The sequence below is a fragment of the Passer montanus genome, unplaced genomic scaffold (genome assembly GCF_014805655.1).
Source record: "Passer montanus isolate IOZ18808 unplaced genomic scaffold, ASM1480565v1 scaffold1, whole genome shotgun sequence".
NCBI lineage: Eukaryota > Metazoa > Chordata > Aves > Passeriformes > Passeridae > Passer > Passer montanus.
In genome coordinates this window covers 23,985,349-23,998,218 of record NW_024356504.1, presented here as the reverse complement: position 1 = coordinate 23,998,218, position 12,870 = coordinate 23,985,349, and the positions used below count along the sequence as shown (strand labels likewise).

The 12,870-nt window shown below is 37.5% G+C and overlaps 1 protein-coding gene across 4 annotated transcripts in view; it reads left to right on the top strand.

The window, feature by feature from the left end:
* LRP1B (LDL receptor related protein 1B) overlaps nt 1–12,870 on the top strand; it is a 626,536-nt gene that overhangs the window by 255,396 nt on the left and 358,270 nt on the right. For all 4 annotated transcript variants that reach the window (XM_039700520.1, XM_039700493.1, XM_039700511.1 and 1 more), the window contains one exon: nt 2,852–2,989. In XM_039700520.1, coding sequence (XP_039556454.1) covers nt 2,852–2,989 — 138 coding nt within the window. The remainder of the gene's footprint in view (nt 1–2,851; nt 2,990–12,870) is intronic.

The window sequence follows — 12,870 nt, the reverse complement described above, 5'->3', positions numbered from 1 at the left end:
TTTGCATTAGACATTTCAGAAAGTGCAGCAGCTGGGAGGGATTCAGTGGGAGAAGCAAGTGCTTCTTCAAAGGCATCACAACATGTAGCTTGATTTGACTTTTTAATTTTTTTAGTTTTTTCAATAGTGGTCATAGAAATTGTGGGTAGGGAGGCCTGCTGTCCTATTCTGCTGGTGTTGATGGTTGAGACTTATTACCATTTCAATTTATTATGCAGAAAAAATAAGTCACAAAGCTTCTAGAAAACAGGACTTTTTGGGACTGAAGCTCATCTTCATTTTTAAGTCAAGTTGCCTTCCAAAGCATGATACTTGTCACAAGTCAAAGTACAAATGAATTTATCGCATGAATAAGGGAATAACGTCCAGTCTTCTCCTTTCACAAGTGGTGCACAAAGTTTGTCTCAAAACCAAAACAATTCAAGTAATACTTCCTGGAATATTTTTTCAGTGTCCCATCCTATGTTCCCAATCAAAGAAATCTTAATTAGGAAGCTCCTCTATTAGTATTTTGAGTTAGAGCATATATTTAGAATTTCACAATGTTTGTGTCCTGGAGGAATCTTGTATTTTAAAAGCAAGTAGCATCAAAAATGTGATAGACAGGGATGTGTCAGACTAGTCTATTAAAGGTTTAAGTGTTAATAAGAGGTTCCTTCTTTCACTCATTAAATTTAGGATATATGTAAATATGTTTTGATAGTTTTGGTCACAGATCCAAAATTTTCTGTTTGCTAAATATGAAAACCCTCTAGTGATCTAAGGTTTATAGTCAGGCAGGCACCATGGTTGACCTGCTTCACAGACCTGTTTTTTTTTTTCAAAGAATGTTCTCTGTTTTAGAAGAAAAGACTTTTTCACTCCTCACATTCTATCACAGATTCTCTAACACAAAGAGTAAGCATGTTATTGCTGGCAAATCAGAGAATTAGTTTGGTTTATTTACATGTCAGGTGCCTTCAAGTACTGATGCAGCTGAGATGGGAATCAAATTCCACCTTGTGTTTTTATATGACCCATCTGACACTGAGCTTTGGTCTGCTTTATTTATGTTCTTCCTTGAAAGGTCTGCAGGGGGAAAGCAGTCCTGGAGGAGTGCCTGGCACTGCCAGGGCTTGCAGGTGCTGTAAGGACATGGGATGCTTCATGACATGAAGTGTCCTGCCTCCAGGGTGCAAAATGAGGAATAAAATGCCTAAAACCCAAACTCTCTGGTTCTCTCTTTCTCATTACCATAGTCAGCAAATCCTGACATCTAGGGTAAATTTTGACCAACTTTCTGTTGTTAATTTCTTCACATATTTTTCTGAAAAATGCAGGGAGTATGTTTTCTTTGTGAAACATTTTAATCCATCTACATTTGAGTTGTGTGTATTTAACCTGGAGCATGGTGAGGAGAGTTTGTGCTTCATCCTGAGAGCACACAAATCCTTTGAGACAGGGTGAATTCATCCCCACAAGCATTACCTTTCCATGCCTAGAGCCAGCATGCTGTGTCCCTGTTAATCAGGAATTCCTCAAGGATGTCATTGGTGTCCCTCAGGGGTACCAGGTGTGGGGCTGGAAGGTCAGAGGAGGGAGCAGGGCACTGAATCCCTTTTTCCTGCACAAGGGATGGGCCCTGCTAGGGGCTCCTGCTTTGCCTGGGGAAGGAGAGCACTGCCCTGTGCTGATGGGCGTTTTCTAATTAGGACAAATTTTGTATAAGTTTTTTTATTTAATGGTCTGTGCTGAGCGGCATCTAAACACATTTGTTATAGAAGTTGTAGATTCCCCTCAAATGGTTTGTCCTGCTGACTCCGAGAGACAAGACCTGAGAAAGCTGAGATTTTCCAGCTTATTAATTAGAGAACTTTCAGATACTGCCAGTGATTTCTGTCCTTCCTCCTGGAGTTAGTGCCTTGAGGGAGGTGAATGCATCTTGCACTTGAGCACTGTGCATCCAAGGATATATTTTCCCTAAAGGACAAGCTGCACAGACCCAAGGCTCCAACACGAAAAATCAAGGAGGTTCAAGTCGTTTTCCTAAAAAATTTCCAACCCTTTGGTCTGTGAGTAGCTAATGATATACAATGGTAAATTATGGTTCAACCTCTAACTGAGCCAAACCCTTCAGACCTCTAAATGTTCTTTGCTGTGTTAAAACTCTCAAAGTCTTTATAGTAGAATTATGGGGTGGGGGGGGAATTTTATCAGTCAGAACCATTTCTAAGAGATAAACAAAAGTGATTCTCAGGAGTCCCTAAGCTCCATCAAAACTCCCTGAACCAAACACTTCAGGGAAAAGGGGACAGAGAGAAGTGATTGCAGCTGGGGTGGTATCCCAAAGGGAGCAATCACAGCATCCTTATCCTCCCACTTCCATCCTGGACTGTGCAGTTTCTGAGGCAGTCTCCTGGGCTGGAGCAACAGTTTCTCTTATCTAATGCAGCCACAAAGATGTGACAGCTATATGTATTTTCATAAATATCTACAATTATCTCATAGCACAACAGTGGATAGTAATACTGGTACCTATTACTTTTGATAGGACTCTTGATAGGATATTCACAGGTCAGTTGAAAATCTTATGATGCTTTTTAGTGTCTGCAAAGATTATTTTAGCAACTGCAAAACACCTGTATTTTAGGAAATAATCCTCTGAGCCATTGACTTGTAATTACACTAATTGTTTCTTGATGACTTTACATGTGGTAACAAGGCCCTTAAATCTGCCAAATGAAGAAATTCTTCAAAATGAACTAATACAGAGTGTCACCCTTAACTTTAAAAAGAAAACAAGGTGCAGAACTTTCTTTGCCTTGTGGTGAATGTAAAAACACGTGTAAGAAATTTTCCATGTGTTCTTTAGGTCCTGAGGAATCAGATTTCAAGTGCAGCCCGAATTTCATCAGCTGCATTGGTACCAACAAATGCATCCACTTGTCCCAGCTCTGCAACGGGGTCTACGACTGCTCCGATGGCTACGACGAAGGAGTTCATTGCAGGGGTGAGTGAAAATTCCTTAAATCCTTGAAAAACCTCAAATCTTCCACTGCATTTTCTTTTTTGAGTTCAAAGAGAGCCAGAATTTACTCCTTGGGAATACACATAGGTGTATATGTGTGTGTGAATCTATATAAAACATCCAAAAGCAAACCGATAGAATGATAGAAGTGTATTTTAATGAGAGAAGTGTATTTAAATTTAAAGCCTGTTTCAAGTTAATTTAAAAATATTTTGTGTGATTGAAATGTAAGCAAAAAACACACAGTTTTTGGGACTTTTACTGCATTACTTACTAAGTTTATATGATGGAAATCTTCTATCAAAAGAAGGAGGAGGAAACTTACTGAACAAAAGGTGGGCAGCACAAACAGTGTTTGCCATGATGAATTTTCTTTTCCTTATAACTTCTGCTTAAAAAAAATCAAAGAAAACCACTGAAAAATATATCAAATTTGCTATGAGCATTATCAATAAAATATATCAATATATATCAATAAATACATCAAATATATGAATAAAATATATCAAATTTGCTATGGGCAGTATTTTGCATGGAAACTTTGTTTCAGGAGGGTTTATGCAAATAATCTACTGTCTAATAATGTACTCACCAAATTCTGACAATGAAAAATCTTAAATAGAAATTGGTGAAGGTCAACTATTTGATAGCTCAACTGAGATGATTTTTTGAGGTCTGCATTGGGAATAGCTTTAGGGCCAAATCTTGGATACCTTGAATCAGTTATTTTTCATCAGCAGATTTCCAGATGAATGATTGTTGGTGATGTTCAACAGATCTGATGTTCCAAACCAGAAACCCAGAGACAGGTGCTGGGACTTCTGCTGCAATGCAGAATGACAATATACAGTGAAAGATACAATTAATGGTAGAGTTCAGAAAGTTAAATTAGAATTTAAAATTTTATGTGGACATATTTTCAGAGCTGTCAGAGTAAAATCTAAGCCCACACCAAAAATAAGCCACATTGAAAAAAGAAATTAAAATTAGAAAAAAAAAAAAAGCCATCTGGAATTAATCAGTGCAATACTGCTGACTTCACAAAACTACAAATAGTTATTTTTATATAACCAGGTGAGGATACAGGCTGTCATAAAATAGATGAAAATTCTTATTCACAGTGATAGGAATCATTTCTTTTCTTGAAGGCTCAACTGTTTTATAGTCCTCGTTCAATGAGCATTACACAAAATCAAAATTTGTGCCAGCATATTGGGTTTAGCACTGGGCCCTGCATCCAAAAAAATCCCAAAAGTTAAACTGGTCAAAGCACTTTTTGGCCTATACTGAAACTTCTTAGTTGCAGATGAGTGTTTTTTCAGAGAATAGTATTGATTCGTTAAGTTCTGTTTAAATTTGTATTCTTCAATATTTCATGTTTTTCTGTAAAATACTCTGGATTAAATTACAGAGGATTAAAAATCTTCAGTGCTGAATAATTATTGTATTATAACTCTCTTATATTTTTATTATGTTTTAAGTCATTAAACCACAAGATTAATGGAATCAGAAAAAAAGTATAGACTAAAAGTAAAATCCTATGTTAGTGACAGACAAATATGTTTTTCTTATTGTACATGTGTCCTGTCTGGAATCAGAAAAAAAGTATAGACTAAAAGTAAAATCCTATGTTAGTGGCAGTGAAATATGTTTGTTTTTCTTATTGTACATGTCCTGTTTTTTGGAATGTGATAGCACATAAAATACCCAATCTGTATTCACATCCTTTTAATTTATGCTCAAATACTCTTTGTAAGGTTCATGTTGATTCCCACTCCTTTCTTTATTATCATGCATGAATATGAAAGCTTCCCAGTGGAAAAATTAATGTCTGCTTTAATAAATCACCATAGAATTTGGTAAAACATTTGAAATAAATATTTCTGCTAGACCACACAGAACACCTGCATAATGAAATGTCACTGTCTAGGAAATGGTTAACAACTCATTAATATTAATTTTTCTGTCAGTTTCATATTTTCATTTTCTTGGTGGGGGCAGAATTGAAAATATCAGTGGACACATCTCTGTCAACAGAGCCAAAGGATATAGAAAACCATAATTTTACATTATGATCCTGCAGTTTATTGCAAACAGCTGCAACTAAAGTGCCATTATGTTACATTCCTATATATCAAATATTTGGTATGAGTTCCTTATAGTTGTGATTATTGTCTCTCTCTCTATATATGTATATATACACACATATATTTATTAGAAAAATATTTCAGTGACCTTTGAGTCATTCCTCATTACTTTCTGAGTCTTGAACACATAAGCCATATTTTGAACTCATTTTTGTGGCCAAAAGTTGCAAAGTTACTTCAGAAATCCACCCAAACCATTAGTTTTTTCTTTATATTACTCACAAGAGTGGCATTATCAATTGTGCTGTAATTAACAGTGGTCATGTGAAATTTGAGTTTGAGGAAGGCAACAGCAATTTTCAGTATTGAATTGTAAGGAGCCCAGCTGGTCACAGAGCTGTGTTAAAATCACCTCTTGCTGGGGACACTGACAGTGCTGTGTAAATAAATCACAGTCCGAGCACCAGGAAAATCAGTTATGGTTTGAAGTAAGGGGGTGTCACCAGGGCAAAGCCCATTTCAGGGCACAGGTAACTCCAAAGGGGTAAAATCTCTAAGAACTAATGGAGAAAATGCATTCAGTAGGTGGGATTATTCTAATTTCTTTCTCTAAATGTAACATTCTCACGTTAATTCATTATTAAGGACCTTTAGAGTTGTATTCAAGCCTGCACCTTTCCCTGGCAAGGGGAAATATGGTCATTGCTCCAGTGTGAAATGGTAATGTATGGGAAATTTCAAGGGAATGGTAGTAAATACAATGACATTCCTGTATGATCATCTTTTATTTCAGGCACATATGCATTTTTGCAGGTGAATGTAATGCATAAATTCAGGAGAGGTTGTGGCAATATGAAATAAAAAATGTTTTATTACGCATGGTTGTTTCACATTATGTGTTCCAATGTCCTTCAGAGGAGAAAGGGGTGTGTGATTCACTGGATTTGAACCTCAGAGCATACAATAGTGATAAGACATCTATATTTGGTCATTTTTGACTCCTTTTCATTTTTTATCTAATTGAAGAATGCTTTAGAGAGGCTGAATAAGGGGGAAATCAAAATATATATTAACCCTTCCTATAAAGCTTCTACTGGGGCTGTTCATCTTTCTGACAATCCCAACAATTCCAGCACAATCCAGCCCTGCTGAGTGGGGGGTTCACACCCATCAGCTCCTGGGAGAGTTGCTGAGGCTCAGATAGAATTTACCAGTGCCAAACCTGGAGCCAAGCTTGACTAGTTCTAGTTGAGGACTGCTCCAGATCTGCTCTTGGCAATTAAGCTTCTTTCTTTGACACACCTCTCCAGGCTTCTTCGGAGAGCCAGGCCTTTATTTCAGCTGCATTTGCAGCCACTTCTACTGCTCAGCTGAGCAATGAGCTGAGAACTCTCCTGCCCCAGGGAGCTGCCAAATTATTGCAAACTGAACTTTTCAGCTCCAAGTCTTTCCTTCACAGGGTTTATCCCAGTATGGGGCTGGGGCTGGCTCTGGCTCTGGTTGGTTAAAGCTGGGCTCATGTGGCTGCAGCTTGCCCCAGACTGATTCTGAGGTCTTTTGAAGGCTAAAATACCTTTTTTTTTTCCTCCTGAAAGTTTTATTAAAGGCTCAGGTAAATGTCTTTCATGGGGTAGTTAGAGTTACCTGGCCTTGAGTATCACATCTATCACCATTAGATATAATTATTAAGATAATTACTAGAGAATTGCAGTCACAATCCCATGAATCTAGTAAAGATGGCTTGTTTTGTTTTGTTTAGGTTTTGTTTAATAGGGCTGCAGAGGTGAGCTGTGCAATTTTATAAATCGGTGCTGTATATGGCACACAATTGAAGTGGCATGCCAAAATTGAGATTTGGTCTGAGTTAGAGTTATAGGGAACTAAAACTTGTAGAGAATATGGAGATCTCCTTTTCTAATTAACTATCTTAAGGTATTATTTTAAGTTTAGTAGCTCCTGGAATTTTTTAGCTTTCCAGACAGAAAATGTTAAAAGAATACTGCAAAAATACCAGTGCAAATAGAATCCTTCCAAGTCTTCAGATTATTTGGATCTTTATTAACTGTGAGCTGAACCATAATCTCTGAAGTCTCCAATCAATAAAATATTCAAAGGCAAACTTTGGATCATTTTGATGATCCAGAAAAATCAAAAAACTGCAGATAACACATTGAGAATTTTTGGCCAAAAGCTGTTCTGTTTTAGCAGCCTGTAATCAGGGTATTATTTTTCTGTTTAGGCTTTCTGAATGAATTCCTATCAGAAGATGAAGATAAATGCTGCTATTACTCAATCATGTTTTGTTCTAGTCTTTCTACAGCTGAAACAGTGGGAAATTTTAAATAGTGTTTGCCAGAGGGGAAATACAAATTTCAGAATTTTAAGGACAATTCAGACCTTTCAAGAATGATGCAAAGGTATAAAACCTCAAGATATAGACCTACATTTAGATCCTAGCGTCCTAGTCTTTTTTTTTTTTTGTTTGTTTGGGGTTTTTTGTTTTGTTTTGTTTTTTGTCCTAGTGAAGTTGTGTAACGAGGTAACAGAAACCCCCTGAAACAGTCAGGATTTATAAATGTCCGTCCATTTTCTCATGAGATGTTTTCTGGAAGTAATGCTCACCTGCATCAGACTTCCCTGTGAATTCATTTTATTTATTCTGACAAGCTTTAAATCACTCATCCTTTAAGGCTGTGATGTACAAAGCCTCACATGAGGTTACTGAATCCTTGAACCCCCAGTAAATCTCCCAGAGCTCCTGATGGACCAGTGGGGCTGCTGAAACCATCAGGTAACATTTGGAATGATTCCACTGTGACCACTCTGCATTCTGCATCAAGGTTTCCATTTGGATTTCCGTGAGGCAGAAAAGAGGAAGTGGGGGTATTAAAAAAAAAAACAACAACAACAAAAAAAAAACCTCTCTGTTTTTGCTTTGGAACAGAGCTGCTAGTAAAGAGCTCTATTTGCATAGTTTAGTATTATGATTTCTTCTCATTTCAGCATCCAAACATCCAATTTCTTGTATATTACTGTCTTTCCTATATTTTTGCCTCAATAGAGCATGATGTGGCTCATTTAAATTAGCCAAGGTCATTTAGCCTATTCTACTGTCAAGACAAAGAAGTCATGGGCTTGGTGATTTAATAACTTTCCATCACAAAATCCTTTTGCAGAAAAGCAAATTAGAGGAGGCTGGTGGGGGAATGAGCAGTGGAAGACATTTGAGTGATGTGATTTCACCCTACCTTGATGGGCTGCTGCTGAGGAGTTTTTAGGCTAGAATTCACAAAGGAAGGCTGCTGTGAAGGTACCAGCATTGTCTCTGTGGCAAATTAAGTGTAGGATTTAAATGTTTGGCCATTTATGATGATAATGTGTGACAGCAGATCATTAATTGGTTGATGGCTTGTAGAGAGTGTTCTGATATTGTCCACTGGAGGAGCAGTGGATGTCCTGTCTGCTCCCAGCCAGTGCTCCCATTTCAGTTGCAGTGTCCACTTTCCTGAGAGAAAATGTAGGCTACTATTCCTTGCTGGTGAAATCAAGTGTTGGTCAGGTCTGGCGTCCCTGAATACAAACTTGGATCAGTATTTTTAGCACACACATTGAAATACACATGCTTTCTTTAGGGCACAGAAACCATGCGATAGCAAATGCAGTGTTGCATGGTTAATCCATGGAATTCTGCATTATGAAAAAGAGGAGTAAAGATTATAACTCAAATATTTTATGTTTCCAATGATCCTGTTGCCCAATAAAATGCACAAAGTGTAGCAGAGATGTTAATGTATCATATTTGAGGTGAGATGATGGTGGTTAAGAGGCCCCGTTAGTGGTTGTTAACTGGTTTATGGATGGGGCTGCAGAAACCCAAGGAAAGCAGCTACAGTCAGTGACTCAGGGGATGGCAAGGAATGATCTGAGAAATCTTTATTCTGCTTGCCAGGGATTTAGGTTAAATGCTATTTATCGTTGCCTGCTGTTGTTGTTGCCTGCTGTTACTGTTTTGAGACTGCCCTTTTTTGAGAAAACAAACATTTAAACTCATACTATGAGCATCTCCTTTCCAGTTTTACTCAAGATGTTTTATTACCTTTCTGTTGATTAGTGTGCAGAGTTACCTGTTAATTTGTCCCTGTTAACAAACAAATAATCTAATAAAACTCCTTAAGGAGTAAGAAATGCAGCAAGCTTTTTGTATGAATAAATCTCAAAGGATTTTTATGAAGATAAATACTCTGGGCATAATCTCTGTATCAGGAGTTCCAGACATATTTGCATGGCAAAAAAAACCCCTGACGCTCCTAAACTCAGCCCGTGAGCAGGAATTGCTGTGAGCACAATAGCTGTGTAGCTGCTGCCTGGCTGCCATTAGATCACATCACAGAGTAAATCTTCAGTGTATTTTCAATATCCAGGCCTCAGGGACAGCTTTTCACTGAGCATGGACTGGGACCTGACACCAAATGCTTGTGAAGCTCTGGTAACCTTGAGGCGTAGGGAGAACGACAGCGCGGGATCTGTCTTCAGCTATCACCACCTATATTTGAGGAGATGGGATAGCTTAGACATCCTGAAATCTTATTTAGAAGGAAAATTTATTTTTTTTCCTTTTGGACATTTTTCCTCTTTTTTTTTTTCAGGATATACATAAACTATAACACTGAGAATTTAGTGTGAGAATTTAATTACTATTTCTTGCATTAACTAATAGTAAAATTATATCTGCTGAAGAAAAACACATCTGAGGCATCTGCCCATCAATAAAACATGTCATTAAATTTCCATGTACTCTTTTTCCAGTGACATTATTTGCCTATTCATTGCTCCATTCAACAGTGTTAAAATAATTGGGCAACCTGGTGTTTGAAGTGAGAAAAAAAAAGTGACAAGCATGTGTGCTGAAAAACGTGATTTTGGTCCTCCTAGAGCAATTTATAATGTCAGCCTAAATTTACAGAATGGTATCAAATTGGAGACAGAGAAGAAGAAAGAAAAGAGCAAATTCTGGGGCTAGCATCACATAATTTGTCAGAAGTGCAGTTGTCATTTTTCTGCCCCAGGAGCCCTCAGCCAAGCTACATTGTAAGACTTGGTTTCGAGTTCTTCCACTCCTTGCCTGAGGGGATTTGACTTCCCAGCTCCCGATCTTCCCAAGGTGAATAAACAAATAAGGAAACTACATCTGTTCTGTGAAGGGGGTACTTTTGCTCCTCGGGGCTCTTTTCCAGGAGCCGTAAACAGTTAAACATTTATTCTACAAATACTTGAAGCTGCAGGAGGGTTCATTTGCATCTGCAGAGTGAGTTCTGGTCTCTCACTTGTTCCCATCTCAGCAATTAACTGTGTGTTGTTAACCAGAGTGGTAAATTCTGGGAGCTGGGGTAGGAGTATTCCTACCTGGAATGCAGATGCCTCTGCACAGCATCCACCTGCCTGACCACCTGTACACAGAGCACAGCAGATTCTGCATTTTCACACACTCCAATTCATAGCTGAAATAAGGAGAAACCATTATTTTTTTCTTCCAGACAAGGGCTTTGCTTCCCTACTGTTCCCTGCTTCTTGCGTTTTTCAATTTTAAGCTCATGGAACTGTAAAATCCAAAAGCCTAAGTCATTCTCAAACTGTGTAATATAGTTTAAAAATTAAAATTTGCCATTATTTCTGAGACTATGATAAACAAGTCAAGATATCACCAGCAGTTTTAAGTGAGATTGATACTACTCAGTGGTGTGAAGTTTGCTTTGACACATTGAGAAATTACTCTTGCTCTTCCACTCAGAAGCAGGAACATGCACAGAGCGTACAAAAACTGATTTTCAGAATTCATTATACCCACTCAGATTCCAGTCATCTTTTCTCCACAAAACTCTATGAAAGTGTAACTTAATCTGTAACTCACTGCAGTAATGCTCATGATATTAGTTATATGACAAATGTACAGATTAAAATACTATGAGATGAAACAGAATAAGTTAAACATTGTGGGCAACAGGGGAAAAAATACCTGGAAGCAATTAAGTAAAACAGAAAACTGGGGGAACACAGAGCCCAGTCAATATCAAGGCTCAGTATGATATTTTATTTGAGGGATTGTCAAACAGAACTACTTTAAATCAGTGTTCTCTGGACTATGTCCATCAAAGAATAGGAACGTGTTCCCAGTGCATTGACTCCAATATGAAAGTAAAGAGTTTTCCAGGAGATTCCATAATCTAAAAACACTTTACCTCTTGTGAAAATGAGTGTGTTGAAAGCATTGTTGCTGTGCTCAGGTGACAGGATATGAAGAAGGGAAAAAAAAATATAGTTATGATGAGACCTGAGTTCCTAGTGGAATGAATGGCAGCATTTCCATGGGTTTGGGCTTCTGGACTGGGCCTATCCAAACAAACAACCTAAAAAAAAAATTGGGGTTTTTGGGTGTTTTGTTGTTGTTGGTTTTTGGTTGGCTGGTTGGTTTGGTTTTTAATCCCTTCTATTCAGGTACTCTAAACATTTACATGTGAAAAAAAAAAAAAAAAAAAGAAAAAAACCCTCTAGGTAACTGTTCTATCTGAGGAAAAATAAGCCATATTTAAAGCTCAAGATGTGACCAGACCCACTCTCTGCAAATCAGCAGTATTTTCTGACACTCAGCTGTTGAAAAAGGCTGCTGCAGTTGCATTGGCTTCTCTCTGAGCATCTCTTTCTAAGGGTGGGATATCCTGGTGAAACAAATCCTGTAGCATCAATCCTTTTTGAGACTACATTTAACATCTGTCTAAAATATTTTCTGTCAATCTAATCCTTCCTAAAATCCATTATCATGCAGCAAAGTACCAAAAATACACTTTGGGAGATAGGGTATCTTGTACATGGGATGGATTAGTGGAACAAAGTACCAGTGCCCAATTTCTCCAAGGAAGTGTTGGCCACTAGGATTGAAAATGAGGAAAAATTAGCAGCAGTCCAGATTATGATTCCAACAAAGGATTCATCCCATGCACAGTGACACTTTTCTGACTTTTCAGCTTGGTTTTCACACTCATATGAGAGAGATTCCACAAGAGCTGATGTCACATTCCCTGAGCAAGATCAGTAAGGAAGAAAATGTCTGTGTTTTGCAATAAAAGAATCATTCATAGTGATTCAAGCCCCAAACATATTTTTTAGCCCAACTATAAAGGTCAAAATCCTCACTCATTAAGAACTAAATATGGTCTTTTTAACAAATGCCCTGTTTAATTACCAGCAGGCAATTCAGCACAATTAGTTGCTGTCTAAGGTAATTTTTTTCTTTTTTCTAATGGTCTTGCATATTTCATAGCCTCTTTCAAAACCATGCATCAGATGGAGGACCTGCTACTTGTTTAATTGACTTTTTTCCTCTCTTAATGATGTGCATCTACTGGAATTTTAGCAGAGATAACTCCAGCTTACAAATAAAAAAGAAAAAGAGAATTCACAATACTGAAGTAGAAGAACATTTGGTTGTTTTTTAACAAATTGAGCTTTTTTAATCTATGAAAGACAAGGAAGCAGAGCTACACAAAATATTTATGTGCAGGTAACTTTTAGGTTCCTACAGGAAAGACATGAGTATAATTTTGCATTCTCAGACTAATGGCACACAGTGGCATCAGGAGGATAAAAAAGAATGGGAATAAGTTCTGTTCTGCAAAATGTTACATAAAATGAACACAGTTACATTAAAACAAAATTATTCAGACATCCTGAGGACTCGCATTTAAGGTACATGGACACTAAAAATACTTCTGTGAGGCACAA